General features: G+C 41.0%; 1 protein-coding gene across 4 annotated transcripts in view; it reads left to right on the top strand.

Moving 5' to 3' along the window:
* CACNA1H (calcium voltage-gated channel subunit alpha1 H) overlaps nt 1-24,240 on the top strand; it is a 731,062-nt gene that overhangs the window by 511,291 nt on the left and 195,531 nt on the right. For all 4 annotated transcript variants that reach the window (XM_069210130.1, XM_069210129.1, XM_069210128.1 and 1 more), the window contains exons 18-19: nt 5,663-5,731; nt 8,997-9,181. In XM_069210130.1, coding sequence (XP_069066231.1) covers nt 5,663-5,731; nt 8,997-9,181 — 254 coding nt within the window. The remainder of the gene's footprint in view (nt 1-5,662; nt 5,732-8,996; nt 9,182-24,240) is intronic.

Raw genomic sequence — 24,240 nt, 5'->3', positions numbered from 1 at the left:
TTTTGCTTCCCCAGCCACTTTTTCCCCTCTGAATTTGCAGTGTTTTGATTTTATGTTTGTTATGAGTGAGATTGTCAAACACATTTATGCATGTGAGTCTCACTTGCATGCCCACATGGATTGTTTCCAGTATTGGTCTTCAATGAACCTGAATTTTCACCAGCTAAGGGAATTAGACATGCAACATATACCACATTATTGTTGGAAATTTCAATCCTTTTGATGTGCCCCCCAGATTTTTGCCTTGTTTTTGCTGGCTGTAGATCTTCGTGTGTTTTACCCCCTACTAACCAGTGGTGGTAAACTACCTATGCTCCCACTTTCAGCATTAGGAAATTGGCCCAAGGCCTGTAAGTTAAATTTCACTAGTAACCACAGCACCCATTGTGCCATTCACTAAAGTGATCATCTAAACATGACTGCTGCCTACCATAAAGAGCCTGACTGTACAGTTTTAAAATTGCAAATTCAAACTGTCGAAGTAACCCCCTTGACCCCAGGCCTAACCCTTCCTTTTAAATATTATTAAGGCATTATGGGTATTGTTTGCAGTAGGGCAAATAGGAAATGCCACAAAAGTGGGTAGTATTCCCATTGGTTGTGGAGTGGCCCACAGGCTGCAGTATCCTCCACAGAACGCTATCTAAACCTGTGGTAGAAGAGAAGAGGACCGGACCTCCTGTCTGTGACGTGAGAAGAGCCAAGAAGACAGGACCTGCTCACTTCCTTGTACCCCGGGCAAAGTAGTAGGCTCCAAGGTCATAAAACTGCCCACCAATTCAAACCACAGGAACACAAAACAAATACTAGAGGCCTTTCTGCAACTGGCCAGCTGACCTGTTCCAACTGGACCTACCCTGGATTCTGTTGCTGTCCTCTTCTGGAGTGAGGGCTAGACTTTAGGCTGGTGTTAGAATGTACTTCTAACTTTTCCTGAAGCCTGGTATGTGAAAACATTTTCACTTCAAAGAGCTCTGGAGGTCCGGGACAAACCTGGCAAGCTGATCCGATGAAGGTGCTTTGCTACTGGGCCAACAATTTGGGTTGCTGTCACCCAGAGCTTTTCCACAATGCCAATCCAATTGAGTGGGACCCCCGCAGAGAAGCTATCCAACCTTGTGGATCCCTCTTTGACTAAAGCCTGCAGCCTTTCCTCTTCGAAAGTATCCGAGCTCCAAAAAAAGTGACTGAGTCCGAAGGTAAAAATCTTCACCAGGTGAGGGCGCCAAAAGTATTCAGGCAGTGAGGGGCCTTCTCTGGGTGTGAAATTCAATTTTTTTCCACTTGGAACTTTCCCCTCCAAATGTCAACGGCATCACCGAGACTCGTTCTACGGCTATCTGATGACATGAAACCCACTTCAGCCACAGCCTGCTGCCTTGCCCCACTGAGGAATTTGAGCTACCATTTTGGATAATAAGGGCCTGATTTAGAGTTTGTAGGACAGGTTACTCCATCACATATTACAACTCCCATAGGATATAATAAGATCTTAATACAATGGACGGGATATCCTTCACATTTGTGAGGGAGTAACCTCATCCATCAAACTCTAAATCAGGCCATAAGTATGAAGGATAAACCTCCGGCTGTGTCAAACCTGTTTTCGCTATCCAACCTATACTCCATTGTGGTCAGCCTTAACCTGTGCCTAGGAACCAATCAATTACAACCAGATGCCACAGCAGATTTTGCCCTCTACTGCTCGGTACCATAGTAACCAAGAAATTGAGCTCAGATTAATTTATTTACTTTAAGGGTCCACCCTGACCAGTGCTTATTTTGTAAAAAAAATGAAATGCCATGGCCCTTGTCAGTAGGCTACTGCAGGGTCCACCAAACATTGCCCCTGCCATGGCAGTACCAACAGACGTAGTACCATCACACTCCTAGCAGTGTGACTATTCAGGCGATTCCAGGCCCACAAAGCTATAAGAATGGCTTGGTTGGCAAGTATTAGCCATTTAAAGGTGTATTGAGTTAACTCAGAACTGTGCTTTGGCTTATCTCTAAATGAGACAAACAGTGCCACCATGTGGTAGACTATCATAACTGCCGGTGTTGACAGTTAATTGTTGTGCCAGGCATTGATAACCACTGGCTCAAATTAAGCACTGACCTGACAAAGTTTGTGGTTATTTTATTTAGGTGCTCACCTGTTTAATAGAAGTGTGATGTAAAATTACACATGTTTAAATCCTACTCCAAACATGTTCCCCAAATATTAAAGCGAGGAATATGAGATGTACAAATATCAACGACAAAATATCAAATTCAAAATACCAATGCTATGTATAGATTTTCTTTACCTAACTCCACATTTATGTATCTTCTATGTACATATATATATATATATCTTCAAGGTATATAGATGCACAGTTAGGAATGGTAGATCTATACTTCCTCTATATGAACTTACCTTTTGATATTTTTGTCTTTGATATTTTGTCAACAATATTTTTGTATCACAATATTCATGGCATTGATATTTAGTGGTAAAACCCTACTCATGGCTGGGGAGTGGATGTTCATAGAGAGAGAGATCTTTGAAAGCTTAGGAAGTCAGAAACACATTTTGACTCATTCCCACCCAGAAAATGATCAGACATTTTACCCATACCAGAGAAGGTGTAAATTCCTAGTCAGGTTGGAATGATACGAGAACATCATCAAACTTGATAGGCTTGTGGGGGAGGTGTTGTCTCCATATGAAAAATATTTTCCTGGGAGAGAAAAACAAACATTTTTACAAGTGCAGATGTACACTATGTACAATTGTGCATGCAGAAATACCTTTCGCATGACCGCAAATGTTATGTGTATTTGTAAAAAGCACTACCACCCTCAAGGGTGTCCTGGCACTGAGCAGGTGTGGGTCCCTAGTCTTGCTTATGGTATATTGATTAGTTGAAGAGCCAGATCTTCAGGTTCTTGGTGAAATTAAGAAGAGAGGAGGAGGATCTGACATAGAGTAGGAGACCATTCCACGCTTTAGGGGCAATGTTAGAGAATGCCCTTCCTCCTGATCTGTTTCTGTGTATGCATGAAATATGTGCAAGTAGGAGTCCTGCAGAGCACAAGTGTCTGGGTGGTTGCTGGAAGATGATTCGACTATTCAGGAAGCTGCGGGTCTATGTTGTGTAGTTCCTAGACCTGGGTGGAATTTTTTAATTTCACCCAGCAGATTTGGAGGAATTTGGTAATTCCGCATTACTGTTGTAGTGCAGAATTATTAATAAATTCTACCGCTCTGCCTGTGGAATTAATCTGCAATAGTTGGTTTGTAAATTGTTTTTCAAAGTTTAATCTGCAGTGTTTTGTAAACATAGAGGGACTTCTCCCTATTGCAGCCCTGTTTAGAAACCATTACTGTGCATACCCCAGTGGCGCCCTTACATACTCTGCAGTAATCACTGCAAAGTCTGTAAGGTCATTGAGTGGTATTTGGCTGCGCTATTTTCTTAGCGCAAAATGCATCCTTGTATCCATATTTGGAAACAAGAGTGCATGTTGTGCAAGAAAATAGTGGCAAATGCCCACTCCACCCCCATTGTGGAATTCCGCAGAATCTCAGGAATGTCGATGGAATTCTGCAAAATTCTGAAGAATCAAATTCCCCTCCCCAATTCCACCCACCCATACTAGTACCTTGAATATGTGTGAGGAGTTTGTATTGGGCGTATTTGTGTTTCGGGACCAAGTGTAGTTCCCTGAGGTGTAGTGTGATGTGAGTTCTGTGCGGGAGGTTGAGGATAAGTTTGGCTACTGCAATTTGGATGGTTTGTAGTCTTCTAGTGAGTTGCTTGGTGATCTTCACATAAGGAGTGCTCCCACAATCAAATTTGCTGGTGACTAGGGTGAAAGTGACAGTTTTTCTGATGCTTCTTTGGAGTCATTCGAAAATATTTATCAGCATCTTCAGGATGTGGAAACAGAATGCAGTAATGGTGTTGATGTGTGCAGTCATGTTCAGTTTGCTATTGATGATTATTCCAAGGTTCCTGGAGTGTTGGGTCTGGGTGTAGGTCAGCTTTCAGAGGGCCACCAGTTGGAGTCCCATGTTGATGTGTTCTTTCTGAAAATCATAAATATTTGGCTTGTAATTGTTGAGCATGAGACAGTTGGCTTTCATCCAGTTAGCGACTTCGGTTATGCAGGCAGTGAACTTTCGTCTTCTGTTGGGAGTCTTGTCTGAGAGGAAGTCTGTGTGTTACGTGTTGTTGCCGAAGGTGTAGGAGAGAATGTTGATGTCATGTGTGTGAATGACTGTAGCCAGAGGGGTCATTAATGCATTGAAGAGGGTGAGGCTGCACGATGAACCCTGAGGCACTCTGCTGATTAGTTTGCGGGCTCCGAAGCACTAAGATACCAAGCTGACAGCTTGTGTTCTATACGTTCAGAAGGAGCAGATCTAGTGGTAAGTGAATCTTTGGATCCTAATCTCAGGCAGGTGCCTTATCAGTATGGGATGTGAGACCACGTCAAATGCTGCAGAGAGGTCCAGTAGAATAAGGGCTGCTGCGTCTCCTCTGTGAAGGATCAAGCAGATGTCATCAGTGGTGGTGAAAAGTGACTTTTGTACCATGGTTGGGCCTGAATCCAGCCTGCATGCCTTCAAGGAGCTGGCAGGTTCTAAGGTGGCCAGTGAGGCTCTGGTTGATTAGTTTCTCTAAGATCTTTGCTGTGTATGGTAGGGGGGATGGTTCTGAAGTTGGAAAGCATGGCTGGGAAATCAGATGGTTTCTTGAGCAGGGGCATAATGGTTTCCAAGTATCTGGTAATATGCTTGTGTTGATGGAGGCACTGAGGTGTTAGTGCTTGCCTGATAGGTAGGAGTCCTTTGATAAAGGTGTGGTGAGCGCAAGGGTCAGGTGGGGCCCTCAAGTGGATGGTTATACACTGTAGCAGAAATGTTGACAATGGTGATGAACCACGAGGTCAGGGTTTGTGTTCATCGGTGATGTGAAGTTGAGTTGCGATGGTGATGCGGACTGGTTGAGGGTCAAATTTACTCTGTATGGAGGCGATTTAGTTACAGAAGAATTCCAAGAGCTTGTTGTAAAGGTCTTGTGAGAGTGTGATGCTGTTGGAGACGCAGAGAAATCTTTGAGAATGGTGAAGATTTCCTTGCTGTTTTTAGTGCTGATGTCGATGCAGTCTGCAAGAGCCGTGTGCTTGGTTTCCATATCTGCTGGTGGTAGCGTCTTAGGACTGATTTGAAGATGTCTTTATCTGTGCTGTCCTGACTTGACAATTAGAAATTCATATACAATTTACAGGAGTACTATGAGAAAACTGTGACATTTGGTGGTTGAAATTTGTGTTCTTGGAAACCATTGTGAAATTCCTAAAATTCGGAAATCTGCACCCATGCGAGTTAGTAAACCTGCTGGTGCAGATGTTTGATTTTTATTGGACCCTCTGGTTTTAATGGTTTGTATGTTTACTGTGGTCTTTGTGTATGGGCCTTGAAAAAAAACACTCCTCTAATGACCTGAAAAGCACTGCATAACAACTGCAAGGAAGACCTGCTCAGATGAATTCTAAAATGCCCAGTCGCTTCTAAAATCATAACCTGCACATCTGTCCATTGTATCATGAAGATAGTATCCTACTCTGGACTACATAGTAAAGTATTTTGTTTGTTTTTTATCTTTTACAGGAACGCATCTTTCTCAGTGTCTCGAACTACATTTTCACTGCGATTTTCGTTGCCGAGATGACGGTCAAGGTGATTTCTGCTATATTTATTGCGAACCCAAAACTTTGCGTTTATCACACCCTGTTGCTGTCTCCCCACGTTACCTTTCGCATGTTCACTCCATGCTTCTGATGGTGTTTTGACGGCCACGCGGGCATAGCATTATGGCTGAACCTTGTGATAAATGACAGCTTATGTCATTTGGCAATTCATTGTTATAATCAGTTCAAGAGCGAAAAACAACATTTGAAAGGCTAAATACCGATGGTGTGTTTTGATTGGCTGCGCCAGCGCTGCCTGTCTCATCATCAACTTTCATTTCCTGATTTCAGACACAGCCTCCTGTAATGATGTTTGACTGGATTTTTTGATTCGTGCACTGGCGCAGTCTTGTTGATTGCTTGGTAATTCCATGTTTACTAAGGGAGTCCTCATTGATTGGGTGGCTGTAATGGGTGAAAACACAGTGGGGTAGCAGCGGCGCCACGCACTCAGACTTTCGTGACTTCTTTCCATGGTCCTCACTGACCACTTAAAATGTCTGGTTATTTTCTGGTTGTAACATTTTCCTGCCCCTTCATAAAAGCTTCTTAGTGTAAGTTTAAAGTTGAGTCACAGCCATGCTTCCGGAGTAGATGATGATAAAACGCACAGTTTTACCACGAAACACCAAAAACTTAAATGAGAAAGCTAAATCAGTCTGTGACCTTCTAATCTCAATACGTTCCAATGTAGAGGTTAGCCCTTACTTTGTAGGTTTCGCAGAAACATGTATCAACAGATAATACATTTCTGGGATGAAGAATTTCCCTGTCCTTGTAGATCCCACACTGAAATACCCACAGATATGTAGTTTCTGTAATGAAAGTCCCCCCTGGCCTTGTAGGTTCCACAGTGACATCCGCAGACCTGCAATTTCTGCGATGAATGTTAGCCCTGGGTGTGCAGGTTGCACAGGTTCATGTATTCATAAACCTGTATGTTCTGTGATGACTGTTAACCCTGGGTATGCAGGGTGCACATCCATAGACCTGCATGTTCTGTGATGAATGTTAGCCCTGTGTGTGCAGGGTGCACAGGTTCATATATTCATAAACCTGTATGTTCTGTGATGACTGTTAACCCTGGGTATGCAGGGTGCACATCCATAGACCTGTATGTTCTGCGATGAATGTTAGCCCTGGGTGTGCAGGGTGCACAGATTCATATATTCATAAACCTGTATGTTCTGTGATGACTGTTAACCCTGGGTATGCAGGGTGCACATCCATAGACCTGTATGTTCTGTGATGAATGTTAGCCCTGGGTTTGCAGGCTTCACAGTGACATGTATCCATAACCTTGTATGTTCTCTGTTGACTGTTAGCCCTGGGTGTGCAGGTTGCACAGGTTCATGTATCCATAAACCTGTATGTTCTCTGTTGACTGTTAGCCCTGGGTGCGCAGGCTGCACATGTTCATGTATCCAGAAACCTGTATGTTCTGTGATGACTGTTAACCCTATGTGCACAGGCTAAAGTGTGACCTCTATCCATAACCCTGTATGCTCTCTGGTGACTGTTAGCCCCGGGTGCCCAGGCTGCACAGTGGCATGAATCCATAAACCTGTATTTTTTGTGATTAATGTTAGCCCTAGGTGTCCTGGTTCCAAAGTGGCATGAATCCATAAACCTGTATTTTCTGTGATTAATGTTAGCCCTAGGTGTGCTGGTTCCACAGTGACATGTATTACAGACCTACATTTTCTGCGATGAATAAAGGTGCTGGTTGCACAGTGACGGATTCACAGACCTGCATTTTCTGTGATGAATGTCAGTCTTGGAGGTGCAGGTTTCACAGTGTCATGTATCTACAGACCTGCATTTTCTAGAATGAATGTTAGCCCTAGATGTGCTGGTTCCCCAGTGACCTATACTCAGAAACTCTCATTTTCTGTGTTGAATGTCAGAGCTGGATGTGCACATTCCACAGTGACATGCACCCACAGATCTGCATTTTCCATAGCGGGGGGTAGCCCGGGCCTTAGACTATCTTCAGATATATATCTCAGTAAACTTGAAATCTCTAAAGTGGATGTTACCACTGCCCTTACAGTCACTGCAGTGGGAGTCATCTATCTAAAGTTTGTATTTTGTATAGTTGAGCTTAGTAATTGTCTTCCAGTCTCTACCCTGACATGAATTTCCCACAGTGAAAGTTAGCCCTGTTTCTGCAATCTTGTGGATGGGTTCCTAGAGATCTTCATTTCTGTCGGTGGTGGTCTGATAGGGCCTGCAGTCTCTGCAATGACATGTTTCCATAGACCTGCATGTTCTACAGTGGAGGTCAGCACTTATCTTGCTGTCCATACGTTGAAGGGATTCCATGGGCCTGCATTTCCATAGTGAATGTTAGCCCAGATCTCACAAACTTCTACATTATGGGTTTCTAAAGCAATGCATTTCCCACAGTGGAAGTTAGCCATGGCATGCTTTATATACAGCAATATGTCTCTATAGACCTAGGTGTTCTACAGTGCAAATTAGTCCAGGCACTGCAGTCTCTTCAGTAAGACATATCATTAGGCCTGTATTTTCAACAGTAAATGTTTTAAGCCTTTACAGCAGCGTTTATTCATAAACTTGCAGTTTATGTACTGGAAGTGAGCCTTATCCTTGACATCTCGATAATAACATGTGTTTACTAGCTCCAAAGAATGCAATGGGTTAGATATAGTTAAAGCAGTGGATCTTAACCATTTGATGTCTGAGGACCCCCTCCCCCCACTCAATCATTACTGGAATCCGGGAACCTCCACTGAATAAATATGGAATTTGTCAACCCCCACTGAGTCATTACTGGAAGCTGGGGACCCCAGTCTAGGCGATGATTATTGGACAACAAACCAGTATACAAATGATGAAACATTTTATTTAATTCACAAACGAATTTTAAAAAGTCAAATTTTAATTTTAATGGGAAGCTGGGAGCTTTACTAAATCCAATTAAAACTACTGTGTCCATACTATATCCTGTTTGATGTACTTGCACTGTCCCACAAATCAATCTGAGGATGCCAGCCAAAGTTTTAGCCTCTAATTTCGAATTCCTTCACATTTTCAGAAGGTTTTAAAATTTTAAATTTTGTATTTTTAATTTATATACACTTTATTAACATGTTAATATCATTTAATTTTCAAAGCAGTCAAAGGCCCCCTGAGTATGCTTCGCGGACCCCCAGGGGTCCCTGGACCACTGGTTAAGAATCGCAGGGTTAGAAGGAACCACATTATCAGATCTTCTGTTGTCATTGCAGGTGGTGGCCCTGGGATTCTTCTCTGGTGAGAACGCTTACCTTCAAAGCAGTTGGAATGTCCTGGATGGTGTCCTGGTCTTTGTTTCGATCATCGACATCATTGTCTCCTTGGCTTCTGCTGGAGGGAACAAGATTCTGGGAATCCTTCGAGTGCTGAGATTGCTGCGGACTCTGCGCCCTTTACGGTACCTTTGAGCTTTACAATTGATTAAATGTGTTATAAGAATGTGTGACAGGATAGCAACTATCATACACCTTGTAATATTAAGAATCTGAGTACGTCTGGATGCTAGGCTTTATGGAGGGTCTCAGTCTGAACTTCACAAAGGTTTTCTCATGGTCCAATAATTAGAAGGTAATAAATAATTCGACAAATATTGTTGATGGTGCATCTCAAAGCAACTGAAGTTGTCAGGAGCTGAGAAGTGGTGGTAATACCTGTGTATATCTACAAATTTAAGTAAATGTAAGGATTAAAAGGTTAAGATTTATTAAAAGAAAGGAAGAAGCTAGAATCAACATAGTTACGCAAATAAAATAATTGAATGCAAATTAATTTGCTTTGCTTCAGTTAAGTGACATGTATTGGCAGTCTTAAAAGAGAATTTTGACTACAGTTTATGTGTTGCTGATAGAGAATATTCACATTTGCTTTGTGTCTGATCCAGATAGTAAGTGTCTTCCCTTTTCCACATGCCATGGTTTGACTGTGTCAGAAAGAATCATGCCTTTTGATACATATGAAGCGAATTCCCGAGAACTTACCCATGTTCGAAACTATGTAATAAAGATGCAGCCAATATCTCAAACGTGTGCAATGGTAGTCAGCTTTTTCACAAAGGTCTGCACTAAGAAATATTGCTGCCATATATTACTTTTCATCAATAATTATCTTTGTGAGGAACTCTATCTATCTTTCATTGTTTTCCCTTTTTTGAGTTTCAGACTCTGGAATTTTGACCTGTTCTGTTGACTCAAAAGCAGGCCTACACCATTTCATTTTAGGGTTGTATATCTTGCTTAGGTACAATAAAGTATGATGGCACTTTACAATATAACACAAATTATATATTTGCCTTTTCCCAGTATCTTTGACTTCTCAACTGTCTCACATAATCCCTAGAATGAACACCAATAGGGTAGGAATGCTGTATATGTCTCAGAGTGGTAGTAACCGGTAGTAGGTGAAAGGCAAAAGAAGTATCTGCATCACTTTTAGAAAGTTCTGCCTTATTGAATTTCTCTTCACCAGTGGCTCTTTGCATTGCAAGGCAAGCTCCTGGTGCAGGAACAGCATCACACAGTAGGAAATGCTCACAATCGTAACTTTTATGGTCTTGCACAATGTCACCCATCAATACCAATATAGAGTCACCCATCAATAAGAAATATAGAGGTCTATCAAGGAGCTCTTGAAGCACATCCCTGCATATCGAACAGTTCATGCTTTTTCCTGCCCCCCACTGGGTCACTCTTTTTAGAGTTTTATGCAAGGTGAAACGCTCTCTATAAGTTCTTTGAAAAATACCATGTTTTTTGCTAATTCCAACTCTTAGATTCCTATGAAACACGAAATGCTTTTTACTGGACTCACTGATTCATTCTTTTAGAATCCTAATCTAAATGGTGTTGGATATTTAGTCAGCCAAAACCTAAATCCCATTATATTCAATGGGATTTAGGTTTCAGCAGATGGGATATCTGTCACCGTTATGATGGAGTAACCCATCTGCCAATATCTAAATCAGGCACTTAGCTCCAGTTAGGTCCCCCTCTTGCGCATTCCTCTATTATGCCACAATATTTCCTTTCCATTCCTTTCCTTTCCTTTCCTTTCCTTTCCTTTCCTTTCCTTTCCTTTCCTTTCCTTTCCTTTCCTTTCCTTTCCTTTCCTTTCCTTTCCTTTCCTTTCCTTTCCTTGCCTTTCCTTGCCTTTCCTTTCCTTGCCTTTGCCCACTTCCCCATTCTTTCCATTCTCTTGTTTTGGATTACTTTGTCTTCCCTTCATGATGATTTTATCTTTGACGTATTAATTATGGCTGCACAACTGTAGCCCATACAGGCAGGAGCCATGCTAGTTTGAGCATTAACAGTCATGTGTATATGTGGATTTGTCTGATGTAGCTAGCAGAAACTGGATAAGATCTCCAATTGTTTCCAGTTATGCATTGTGGCCTTCAAAAATTCACCATTCACCCTGTACATTGTTTCAAAGTCACAAAAACATGCATGGAACATACTACACACACAACACTCAGAACACACTCTTTGGGTGAATGATAGAGACCTAGTTGTAGCTTACTACACAGATCCTCCTTAAGGACAGTAGGCAGCATCCCATAACTAAGAACAGGTAAGAACACAGTAGCCTCCTTAGGTGGTGGGTGGATACACTCTTTCTGTGCACATTCTGGTTAGTATTCCCAGAGACTCTACTCTACTATTGTTACAAAAAATTGCAGCAAACCAGCAAACTCTATTGTAAGAAATTGGGTTATTAGTTGTGAAGGATGTGATTCCTGCAACAGTAATATGTCTGCACTAATATGTCTTTTTGCTGGGAACCATGTACCCTATTGTAGCACAGGACTTTCTCAGGGTAGCGAAGCAGAGCATTCCAAGGCCTACTCAGGGGAAGTGGTGTGGACAAGTAATCCCAATTTGCTGGCATGCAATAGCGTCACTCAATAAATAATTGGGCAGTCAGTGATTTTTTTTTAAAAAGGACAAATACTTTTATGATACATAATAATACATACATGCAGAATGCAGCACAAATATAAAAAGGAAACAATGAGGGTACAAATTAATGTGGGCCCCCACATTAGTTCTCATTAGTGCCCCGGGGCAGTGGCGGTCCCCAGGGCTGCAGGGGGACTGGGCAGCCCCCCTATATTTGTTTTCATTAGTGCCCCGGACAGGTGGGGGTCCCCAGGGAAGCGGGTGGCCTGGGCGCCCCTTGCATTAAAATGGTAATGCCCCGGGGAATGTTGCACCCTGGGACCTCTTTATTATGAAGCGCAGGAAGTTTTTAAAAAAAAAATCTGAGTGTCCCTACCCTTGACCCTTTTCTTTTTTCTATGTTTTTGTCTGGGAACCATGTACCCTATTGTAGCACAGGCCTTTCTCAGGGTAGCAAAGCAGAGCATTCCAAGGCCTACTCAGGGGAAGTGGTGTGGACAAGTAATCCCAATTTACTGGCATGCAACAACATCACTCAATAAATAATTGGGCAGTCAGTGATTTGTTTAAAAAAAAAGGACAAATACTTTTATTATACATAATAATGCGTACATGCAGATTGCAGCACACATAGAAAAAGAAAAAAATGAGGGTAAAAATTAATGTGGGCCCCCACATTAGTTTTCATTAGTGCCCCGAGGAAGTGGTGGTCCCCAGGACTGCAGGGGGGTTTGGCAGCCCCCCTATATTAGTTTTCATTACTGCCCCAGACAGGTGGGGGTCCCCAGGGAAGCGGGTGGACCAGGCGCCCCAGCATTAAAATGGCAATGCCCCGGGGCATGGTGCGCCCGGGGGTCCTCTGTATTATGAAGCGCAGGAAGTTTTTAAAAAAAAATCCACGGAACTGCTGGCCTGCTGCTACTTCTGGCACAATTTTCACCATAGCTAAGGGGTCAGAGTGTCCCTACCCTTGACCTTTTTCTTTTTTCTATGTTTTTTTTTTCTGCGACTCGACTGAAGCCAACTCCCAACATGGCTGCCAAGGTTTCCTTGATGAAGTGTTTTGTCAGTCAATCAGATCTTAGCACGCGATCAGGAAGGCTCGCGAAGTATTCGTGTCCCTATATAAAAGAAATTGGATTTTCTTTAATGTCTCAAAATCTACTGAATGGATTTAAAGCAAATAACAAAAAAGCCTCTTTCTGGACCAAGAGTTACCTTTCTGCCAAATTTGGTGTAATTCTGTCCAGTTGTGTGGACGCTATCGCTGTTCAAAATCCCTATGGAAAAATAAACAGGAAAAAGCATTTGGCATCCTCCTTTATCTCGGCCCCCGCTTGACAGATCACTCTGAAACCTTCCAGACAAATGTTGAAGTCAGTGTTGTATTTTCTTGGAGAATTTCGTGGAGATTCATCAGATGGTGCCAAAGTTATTAGCAAAAAAAAAAACACTGTTTCTATAGAAACTAGGTCCTAACTATAACTACCTAGTGGCGACCGCCACAAGGTTATGTATATAATATATATATATATTTCTCCACACCGAGTCCTACTTTTGGACTACTAACACAGCAGCACAGCATTGATTCGACCAAAGTTGGAAATGTAGGGTGATCCAGGGTTAATTTGCTTGAAGGCCAATTTTTTTAAAGAGTGCAAACATCAATTAAAAATGAAATGCCCAACGCGTTTTGGCTGCATGCCTTCAACTGGGCCCCTACTGGGAATTAGTTGAAAATTACAAATTTGTGCTGAGCATATTTTCAATGTATTGTGTTGAATACTAAAAAAAAACATGAACAATAGGCACTACTTTCGTGTACAGCCTTTGATGCTAGCAGAAGTTTTTGGATGTGACATTAAAACTCATGTAGAATTGATTGCACTGGGAAAGTTATTGGAGAGAGCAACATTTTTGAGAGCATACTTAGTTCAAATCCACCTGTAATTACAGGTGAAAATGAGGTAATGTTAAGTAGAGGACTGCACTTGGACAATCAGCCATTTCTGCATAACCAAACACTCAATTGCTACTTGAGAGGAGACCAAGGCTCACTGATAAATGTCCAAAGAAAGTGAACAATGCATTCCTGCTATCCCACTCTGCATCCCTCTCAGTCACCTCAACTCATGCTCCCCAGTAGATGGCAGCAATTAAGGGTGACTTTGTCCACCATACCTGCAATCAATCTCTTGTAAAGGACATTACATAGCAACTTGTAGTTTCAAAAAAATAATAGACCAAGAATGAATGAGCAAATACTTCATTGCAAGGGAACCTGTGCAAGCTCATAATGTGGGGGTGTTCAGTGCAGGCCCCAAAACATCTGGCGCCATACCAGGTTTGCTAGATAATCACTCTGGAAATGTTTCATTTCGATTAATTTAATGAAAATGTACCTTATGAATATATCTTGCATAGATTCGGCCCTCTCTGACCTTTGTTGTGTAAGAAGCATTTCATATTCATTGCACAGGGGAAATTTCTTCTCGCTGTCTCAGTAATCACTCTAATCAAAATGCACCTAATTAACTCAAGATACGCTTTTCCAATTAAAGGTGCATGAAGTGCAAAGGGTCGGAGTTACAACAGTGATTTGTTATCTGAATTCAGTTTAACCATTACGGCCGTGCATACTAATTGGCGTCGATCTGGCATCATCTACTGCAATGGAAAACTATAGAGAACAGGTGTGGAAAAGAATGTTGCCATGTCATTGCTTGAAAAAAATATTATATTAAAGCTAATTAGGTGTTGCAAGGTCCATAGTTACCCGACCATGTTTTCTGTTGGACATGTCCACTCTACAACCCTGCCATCTTCTGCAAATTCTCCCATATTGTTAGTTAGCAGCATAAATGACTTCCTTTTCCATTACTGTGACAGCTGTTGTTTTAGTGACATAGTCAAAGTCTGAAATCTCACACATGTCAATGTTGCATCTCTCACCTTCAAGGGTGTACTACACTCTTGCAATTATGGTCAAGCAATATTGTACACATCAAGGTACCCCCTTAAGGGTACCTGCAAATGACAAATTAAGGCTAAGACCCAACATTTTCTATCTTTCCCGCTGGCTGTGAAAAATAAGTCACATTTTAGGTCCTGGGCAAGGCCCAAGATTAGATTTTTGTTACAATTGTCAACACAAAAAACACATCTATGGTGCTTGGGTGAAAAAAATGTTCCCCCCCAAGAAGCCAACAATCTGCTATAATCCTTAAACAAGCACTCATTTTGATGGCCCGTTCTTCAACTTTGGGTTCCTGGTACACAGCCAATGTTCTGTGTGTGTAGTTTGAATTTCCATCCTTACAGGAACATTCTTCCTACACAGCGAGGCACAAAACATGCTGCGCTACAGCTGTCAATGATAAAGCTTGTCCATTCAATTCTAATTCACCAACAACAATTAACACATTGTCAATAATTTCAGCAGAGACAGCAGGGTAAGAGTGAGAGCAGCACTCGTCCAAATGTTACTAAATTTCCCAAGTGCCTTCTCCATAACAACTGGCCTTGTATTGCAGCCCGGGGGAGCCAGCTGAACAGCGCTGTGATGTATTCAAGTGTGCCATGTGTCATGCTCCAGCTTTATGAGAATGATCACAGCCAGATTGGCTAACAAATTTACATCCGTTGGAGATGCAACAATACGTAGGTCACATCCAGCCAATGTGTTTCGGTCCCACAGCTCTATTATGTAAATTTCAGTAGATTGATCCTGAAGATTCATGGGCAGTCGTCCTTCAGTGCTCCGTTCAGGAATTGGTGGCTGCACATTTTAAGGGTGAGATGCCCCCTCAGGAATTTGGTAGCTGCACATTTTTAAGGCGATATGCCCCCCAATATGCACCACTGCAATTTCATAACCTGCAGGTCCCAGTTCATTCTCGGTATCCTGATTTAATCCCTTAAAATCCAGTTATGGTGTAATTGTATGCCTGTCATAAGTTAATGTTCAATAAACAAATACAAGACGATGAGAAAATATAAAACACCGACAATTATATTCTGCATGTGTGCTAGCTGGAGACATTATTGTGCATTTTATCCTTTATTTCTCCTGAAACTTGTGTCATTACATCCCTTACACCCCCTGCATTCATCCCCACACCTGACAGAAGATTAGGGTCTAGTTGTTCTTGATGGAAAATAACTTAGTGAATTGAAATTTGGAAAAGTCAGGAAGACAAATGTGAATGTCAACAGATTGTTACATTGGCCAAAGGCTTTCGTTCTGTTTTTGGATTTGTACCAGGAACGTCAATTCACCAAAATGACAGGGTTAGCAAAAGTGACATCAAATGCCTTTTGACCTTTACTTTCACTCACACACCTGATTACACCTACACAAACATTCACACATGCACATACTTGCTCTCAAATTAATACTCTGTCACCTGCAAGGACGCACACAGCATACATTTAGAATTTTTCTTACCTCAGGTGGCAGGTAGGGTTATATTACAGCTAATTGCACTCCATTCTTTATTACTCTAATTGTGAATAATTATATATTATTCACTATTAGTGTATTGAAACAATTGACAAAAAACAAGGAGTTTGGAGCAGCCCCTATGTTCCTGGCACTGATTTAGCAACCTCTGAGGCCAGGGCTTGCAAGGCAATGCCAGGGTCTCAAGGGACAGGGCAGAGGTCGCAGCTGTGATCCCAAAGTGATTTTCTTGACTGGTGGACATTCTTAATGAGGTTGGCTGACTAGTTAGTAAGGCGTCTCCTGGGTGCCCAAACAGCAACAAGAATGATATGGATGACCCACTTAACAGTGGGTATTTAAAAATGGGGGGTGTTAGTGGGCCAGCCCCCTTTCACCAAGGGAGTTTGACCATATGTTGGGAACGGTGGATGGTAGAGTCACCGTAGAGGCCTGTAATAGTGTGGGTCCTCTTATATTGAGGCCCCATTAAATGGATCACTCAAATCAAGGGGGAATTATGAACCTTGGGAAAGCCCCCCCTCTTTTCCTCTGGACCAATGTGACCCATTACAAACATCGGGCCCAATGCTAAGTGGGGCTCAGCTCTATCCCTTCATGGAATGGGGGGTGTAAATCTAGAGGCTGAGGTAATTAGAGATTCTAAATTCAACAAGAGGTGATGACAATAGCAACTTGGAATATTGCAGGCACCCGTACCAAATTAAAGAATCCAGACTAGCAAATGTTTGTTGCGTCTGTTGATATTCTCTGTGTTCAAGAAACATGGATGTTAGATACCTTTTATACAGGTGGTTTCACATCTTTGTTTCAACCTGCTCTTGCTTCCTTGTCAGGAAGGGCATGTGTTGGTCTTGTTACTTTTGTTGTTTTTAAAATTCCAAACATACATGTTGCCCATAAATTGTCTTCCCCACAGTTTCTGGTATCATTGATTTCATGGTCAGATGAATATGACATTTTGTTGATAAATTTCTATAATAACTTTCTCCACTATAAAGTAGAAAATAGTTGAGTGATTTTGATGACTTTATTAACACCTTTTTCGCTTATCAGGGGAAAAACATAATCTTAATATGGGTAGAGGATTTTAATTTCACTTTATGCCATATTGGAAATAGTCATGTTTGTGTTTTTTTACCAGGCGAATGCGAGGCTAGGGCTCATTTTAAACATACTAAGTTGGGGGCCACTTTGAATATGCTAATATTGACATATGACCTTATTATTCTTGGAGGGGCCAGTCAAACAATATTGACCAGATCCCAACTTTTATAGGGGGGCTGCACGGAGTACTATAGATTTTATATTAATATCTGTAGCTAGTGTATCTCTAGTTCTTAATTTTAATATAGTGGCAAATTGTCTTAGTGATCATAAGCCCTTATGTTTTACTTTGGAGTAAAAAATACACAAAAATCCTTGGCTTAACTGGTCAAAGGTTGATCCTGTTAGCTTTACTAAGAAAATCGTCCATGATAATATAGAGTCCATTTTGACATGTTTGGAGGAGAATCGTACTAATAGCTCAGTCCTAACAGAATTTAAAATTCTATGTGAAGCGATTTCCATAGGTTTGGGTATCCATAATCCCCGCCCTAGGATCTCTTTGCATTGCTGGTTTAAGGCCGCCTGCTCGGCGGCGCATAAGTATTTAAAGGCAGTGCTACAAAGTCTCTGCGCAACCCTGTGAATGTTAAAAAGGCTAGGCGTGATTATCAGTCTGCGTGGAAGAAAGGACGAGGTCTATAAGAGATAAGGCCTGGGAAGAGCTTGCCCTGGCCTCATCATTCAGGGATAGTGCGAGGTTTTAGGCCATCATAAATCATCCTTATTTTTCAGAGTGTGATATGCCCAAACTGGAAGCTATAATTCCAGAGGCCCAGTGGGTGACACACTTCATGGTTATTTTTCAATCAACTGAAAGAGGCCGGCCCCCTTATGGTGCCTCTGATTGTTCCCCTCAACCAGAGCCAGTCCCAGTACCAATAGACTTTCCCATAGAAATTAGTGAGGTACTTTCTGCACTTGGAAAATCTACCTCCAGGAAAGCCCCTGGTCCAGACAGGGTCCCTATTGATATTTTTAAAGCAAATACAGATCTACGGGGCCCCAGTTGTGCCAAACCTAAGAAGTGCTGTGGTGGGGGAAATCCCTTATTCATGGAAAATGGCCATTCATGTCCCCATTTTCAAAAAGAGTTAAATCATACCCAGTGTGGTTTAGGCCAATATCTCTTATAGACGTAACAGCAAAAATCCTGGGAAGGGTGATTCTCATCCATCTAACGTGGGCCATAGAGAATAAGGTTTTAACAGCCGCACAAAACCAGGTTTAGGGCGGGCAGAGGGACTGTGGAGCAAACATTAAATTTAAGTTTCATTACCAGTAAATGTGTGAAGGCTAAAGGTAGGGTCATTCATATGGCATTCATTGACCTGTCAAGCACCTTTGATTTGGTCAATAGGGATAAATTATGGAAGATCATGCAGACAATGGGGGTAGATTCAAATTTGCTCATTTTATTGAGACGCCTGCACCATGATCTTAATGTATCGGTCCGATATGACCCACAAGGGGAATTATTGTCTCCAATAAAGTCCATGAAAGGCATTAGACAGGGCTGAATTTCAGCACCTTTCTTGTTCTTAATATATATTAATGTTATCTCAGATTACTTACCTCAGGTAGGTGAGGCCATCCCAAAGGTGGGGGATCATCCCGTGCCAAGACTTTTGTATGCGGATGATGCAGTTTTAATTCCATGCACCCCAATTGCTTTGCAGAAGCTATTAGATCTTTTTACCGAATAAATGGAAGGTTTGGACCTGAAAGTAAAGTATTCAAAATCTTATACCGTGACTTGTGGGCCTTTACGCATTAAATCTATGCACTTTAGAATGGGGGGTAGCATTTTAAAACATACAAAGGATTTTAGTTATTTAGGTATCGTTTTTAGCTCACCCCTAGGGTGGAAACTTCACACTTTTGCAAAAGCTCAACAACTGGAAAGGAATGTGGAGGGTATCTTTTGGATCACTAGGTCATTAGGCCATAAACATCTGGCAGAGATGATTTCCCTGTATAAAGCTAAATGTATTGCTGCAGCTATCTATGGGGCATGGGTTTGGGGTTACCAAAAATCAGATAATCTCCAACATATTGAGAATGCCTTTAACCCGTAGGTAGATTGCAGTCACAAAAAACACAGCAAATTTTATATGCCATGAGGAGGTGGGCCTCCTCTATATAAATGGCCAAATACAAATCTTGCCACTCTTATTATTGTGGATTAAGTGTTGGCAAAACCCAGAAGCAGCATTAGTCAGAGTCTGTATGTCAGATTGTCTAGCTCTAGAAAATGTGAATAAGATACTGCGGTTGATGTATGTAAAATTGTGTCTTCAGAATTTAGAATTAAATGATTGGTTCAACTCCCAAAGAATGCTAAGCTGATTGTGAAATCTAGGTATGCAATCCGTTGTGGGGAGGAGAGGTAAATAGGTGCTGTGGAAATTAAATTGGTGGACTTTTATTTGCAGATTTTCACTATTAAATCCCTTGAGCCATATTTGGGATGGATAGAGAATGTAAACCATAGGCTTCTTTTAACATATTTTAGAATAAATTTTATTAATTTTAAAGTGGTTTTCCCATTACAATGTTCTTGGCAGCGGGACCTCCCTCCTTGTCATTATGAACATGCCACCAAACAAAGCACTTGTGTCTTTACTTTATTTTGCCCACTTTACACAGGCTGTACACCCCGTTCAACACCCCCATTGTTCATTTGACTAACTATGAGGCTCACTTATCTTAGTATATCTTTTATAGTCTGCACAGAAGTATCTAAATATTATTTGATAATTTATTTAAAAGTGTTAAAAACATTTTATAAACACAAAAGCACCATAGCTTTGCAAAACAAAAATGGAACAACAGAAGGCAAGTGCAGCCTGCCCTAATAGCAAACTCTGCCTATACCTAAGAACACCATACTACAGAATATAATAACCAAAAAAACAAAAGCTTTTAAGAAACTATCAGCTTAGGAATCTAATAGAAACTGTGAATACATTTTTTAAATAACGTTTTAGAGAATCACCTTAATGATACTGGCAGACCATACTGTGAATCACTGCTTCATAGGTCTAAGCAGTTTCAATATAGCAGATTAAAAATTCATAATGTCACCATTTCTGATGCTCGTGTACCTCATGAAATGTTACATGTTTCTGCTAAATTGGTGGGAGTCCCTGGCTCACCCTCATTAAAGACCACACAAGCGTAGCCTCCAGCTTGATCCCTAATGGGAGCCAATGGACAGATGTAATATGATGGAACGTCCCACCACAGCTGGGAACAGGCTGTGACATGTAGATCTTCACCTGAGCATACCTAGATATGCTTTTTAGCAATGTGTTACAAAAGACGGGTCAGGAAAAGCATTTCTCCCACCACTAACCTAATGACTGGCAATGCAAGAAAATGACAGACTATTCTCTGAAGAAACAGCTGAAAGTTACTTGACTTTGACAGGTCCTGTATAATAATATCTATTTTCAGTCAATTATCTGAAAAATATATCACAGCAATTTCACCTGGATGACTACCTGAGGCGCTAAAACATATTGACACACCCATATTTCTAATGACTGAACCAGGAATGTCCAAGTTTTGCCTTTATTTGGAAGGAACGTGGGTTTGCTGAAAGTGCTTTCAAGGAATGGTAATACATCTAATTTTAATTGATGTAAACACAGTTTCTCAGGTGCTTGATTTAATTTACGCGAAGAGTTGAATGACTGAGTGAAGCACAGCTCCGTTCAAAATAAATTGAGGTAAAACAGAGTTTCTTCTTTATGGACTAAAACATACTGAAAGGTTCTCACTTGATCCTATTGGAATCTCCACCAAATGTTCAGCCAGCTTATCCTCCCAAAAGACGAATCAAAAAACTTACGGGCTGATTTATATTTTTTAGCACCCCATTTGCGTCCAATTATTTTTTGTAAGTTTGTGCCGCTTTTGCGTCAAAAAATGATGCAAATGCAGTGCTAAAAAAGTATAAATCAGGCCCATAGTGCCCTGGATAGCTAAGCCTCTCTAAATACACATCTAAGCAGACTACACCTCTTGGAATATTACTTTCCAGCTCACGCATCTGCAAGAAATCATCCAATACATTCAACTAAACGTAAGAGGGATATAAATAGGCTAAACAGTGATTTCATATGAAAAACACCCTCCATTTTGCAGGAAACGTAAAACATGGGTGTCAGAGCTAAAGTAGACCTCAAAATGAGTAGTCTTGTTTCCCAAGCCAAAAAGGAATAACATTGACTACCAGAGGAAGTCAGGGCTAGACTTGCTTAATTCTGCAAGGAACCTTAGTCCCTCAATTATAGTGGATAAAGTCAAATTATACCTCGTCCCCACCCCATCCCCAAACATTTCAATTAGCAGAATGAGTTTTCTGTTCAAAATCACATGTAGCATCACTATAGTAGAACATAGGAGATCACTGAACTTTAGAACCTAATTGTGATATGTGCCTATCAAAAGTCCTATTAAAACTAATAATAAGAAGAAGGAGAATATCAAAAATAATACATCAGCATACTGGTGAATGGAGTGCCCATGAGCTCAAATGAAACTCCTTGTGGGTCATATCAATTGCAAGGCATCAACTACGTGCCTCACCATCTAATGGCTCACACTGGATGACTTCTTTATGTTTCTCATTCACAATAGCATGATAAAAGTGAATTGAGCTAGATGGTTGAAAAGACTTTCATCCCTTCCTAATTGCCTGCAAATGTGCAGGACTTTCACAGATTGGCTATGGCTTTGAACAGCGAGATCATTCAAGCAAACATATGATAAAATAGTGCAGAAGGAGGCATAGAAAGGACAGAGTGAGAGAATTAATGTGTAACGTTAGCTAAACTATGTTGTTACAGTAATAGCTGAATGTATCACTAGAAGTCAAGAAGCTGGACAATATTAACATTTTGAAATACTTCTATATAGCTCTAATGTATCAAAATATATTACTTCACTTTACAACGAGCCATCATCATATTCAGATGGCCACATTGGGAAAAATAAATCATAAGATACATTGACTTGTGAGGGTAACACATTGGACTGTGAATGTGGAGGGGCAACACAAGCAGTAAATATTGCAAGAATGGGTATCCTAGTCTAGATCAGAAACAATCAGAATAGCTGAGTTTATAAAAGTCTTCTGAAAGAGTGTTTTTTATAATGCTTTGATTTATTACCAGTAATCCCATGACTCTGCTTCTCCCTTCCTTATGCCATGCTCTGCTCATGGGGAGACTGCACCTCCTGGATAGACCCTTCTCCAGCTTGCTTTTTTGTTTTTTTAATTCCTACACCCACCTGACAATAGACCCACAAAAGGATTAATTGCCCATAATGCCTCTGGTTCTGCAGATAATTCTGTTTCTCTCCTTGTTGACTATCAGGTCTCTTTATCTCTTTTCAAAGGATGTGCCTCACAGTGTGGTGGTTGAGTACATATGTCTAGACCATTTGGGATTTTCACATGGCTTTCTTTATGAGTAGGGACTAGGAAGAGTAAGGACAATGAGGACATAACACATTTGGCAGGTATAGCTGTGAATGTTGTTAATTAGTATATTTTTATTAAAAAAAATAGAACAGAACTATTTTTTATAAGGGACTGTGGGCCTCATTTAATTTTTGCCAGTAAGACCATCCTCTGCCAGGGTGACAGAGGTGTCACCCAGCAAATTTTGAAATGGGCCAACAGACGTTTCAAGCACTGACAGGAACTTCCATCAAGATGGTTTCTGTCAGTGCATTGTAACTTTGCTGAACGGCTCTGTCAAACATAACGGAGCAGTATGGCAAAGCTACAAAGTTTCAATGTTGCATTTTTTTTTATTTTCAAAAAGTAAACTGCAGTTGAAAAACAAAATAATGCCCCCTCACTAGGGGGCATTGAGACTTTTCAGTACCTCTTATTGCCAGGTTTATCCTGACGTTGAGCGGCATAGAAAAACAACTATATGTCCAGCCAATTATATTAAATGGGTGGAGATTTGGCCTAGTCTCTGCTGGCTGTTACTGGATAGGGGCATCAGAAAACTTTGACCATGGTGGAGCCTACTCCATCTCTGCTGTGGTCAAAGTTCTCGTCAATTTTGAGTCCACCTAAATAAAAATTAGACAGACCATTATGTTGGCAGAGAGGGGACCTTGTCACCGTTACAACTCAGTTTCCTCTCCAACATTTAAATCAGGCCCTCTGTGTCAATGTTTCTTTGTGCATGACTTCTAAGTAGACTTTTTTGCTTCAGTGACTTCAACCAAGCAAAATTACAAGAAAACCTTAAATATATATCATGCAAACATAATTTCACTAATCTGTCTTCTCTGCACGGTGATGCTCTCTATCCAGGCAAAGGACCATCATTCACCTTTGTAAAATGAGAATAACTGAAAGGGCCTACAGCTCATCACCCTGACAAAATCACAACACCCAGAGCTCCTTGCAGGAGTGGTTATTCCTTTTATTCCACATCGGACATGACTACTAAACACATCACTGAAAATATCCTTATTGCATACACACCAGACACTTTGACATGCGTTCACAATGACCAGGGCCTACCAAAACCCTGTAAGAGAACCTCCTGACTTCCAGCAGAACTTTGATGCCACAAAAATGAAATGAGAAGTGTGCCATGAAAATGCTGATAACACAACATATCATCTTAAATTCAGAAGAGTGTATGCATGTATTAGGATGAGGAATTTGCAATTTTCTATTAGTTCTCAAGTGCCAAATATGCCCAGTTGAGTTTGCATTCTCATAAGAAGTAGGATCATTTGTGCAAACCCCATAGGAGCTAATGTCTGGGTACTCTGTGGCACTATGATTGTTAATAGGTGTATCATTTAGTGCTAATAATTAGTTGTAGATGCCTAAGTTTAGAATTGTGATTGTGACATCTATGCCTATATTTTGTCTAGTTCACTGAACTATGATAGTTATTTGTTTAATGCGTATTGCAGGATTTTTCATCCACTTTCTGTGATTTTGTA

This window comes from Pleurodeles waltl, chromosome 10, assembly GCF_031143425.1.
Source record: "Pleurodeles waltl isolate 20211129_DDA chromosome 10, aPleWal1.hap1.20221129, whole genome shotgun sequence".
Classification (NCBI taxonomy): Eukaryota; Metazoa; Chordata; class Amphibia; order Caudata; family Salamandridae; genus Pleurodeles; species Pleurodeles waltl.
Note: the sequence above shows the minus strand (reverse complement) of the source record. Positions and strands in the feature narration are given on the sequence as shown.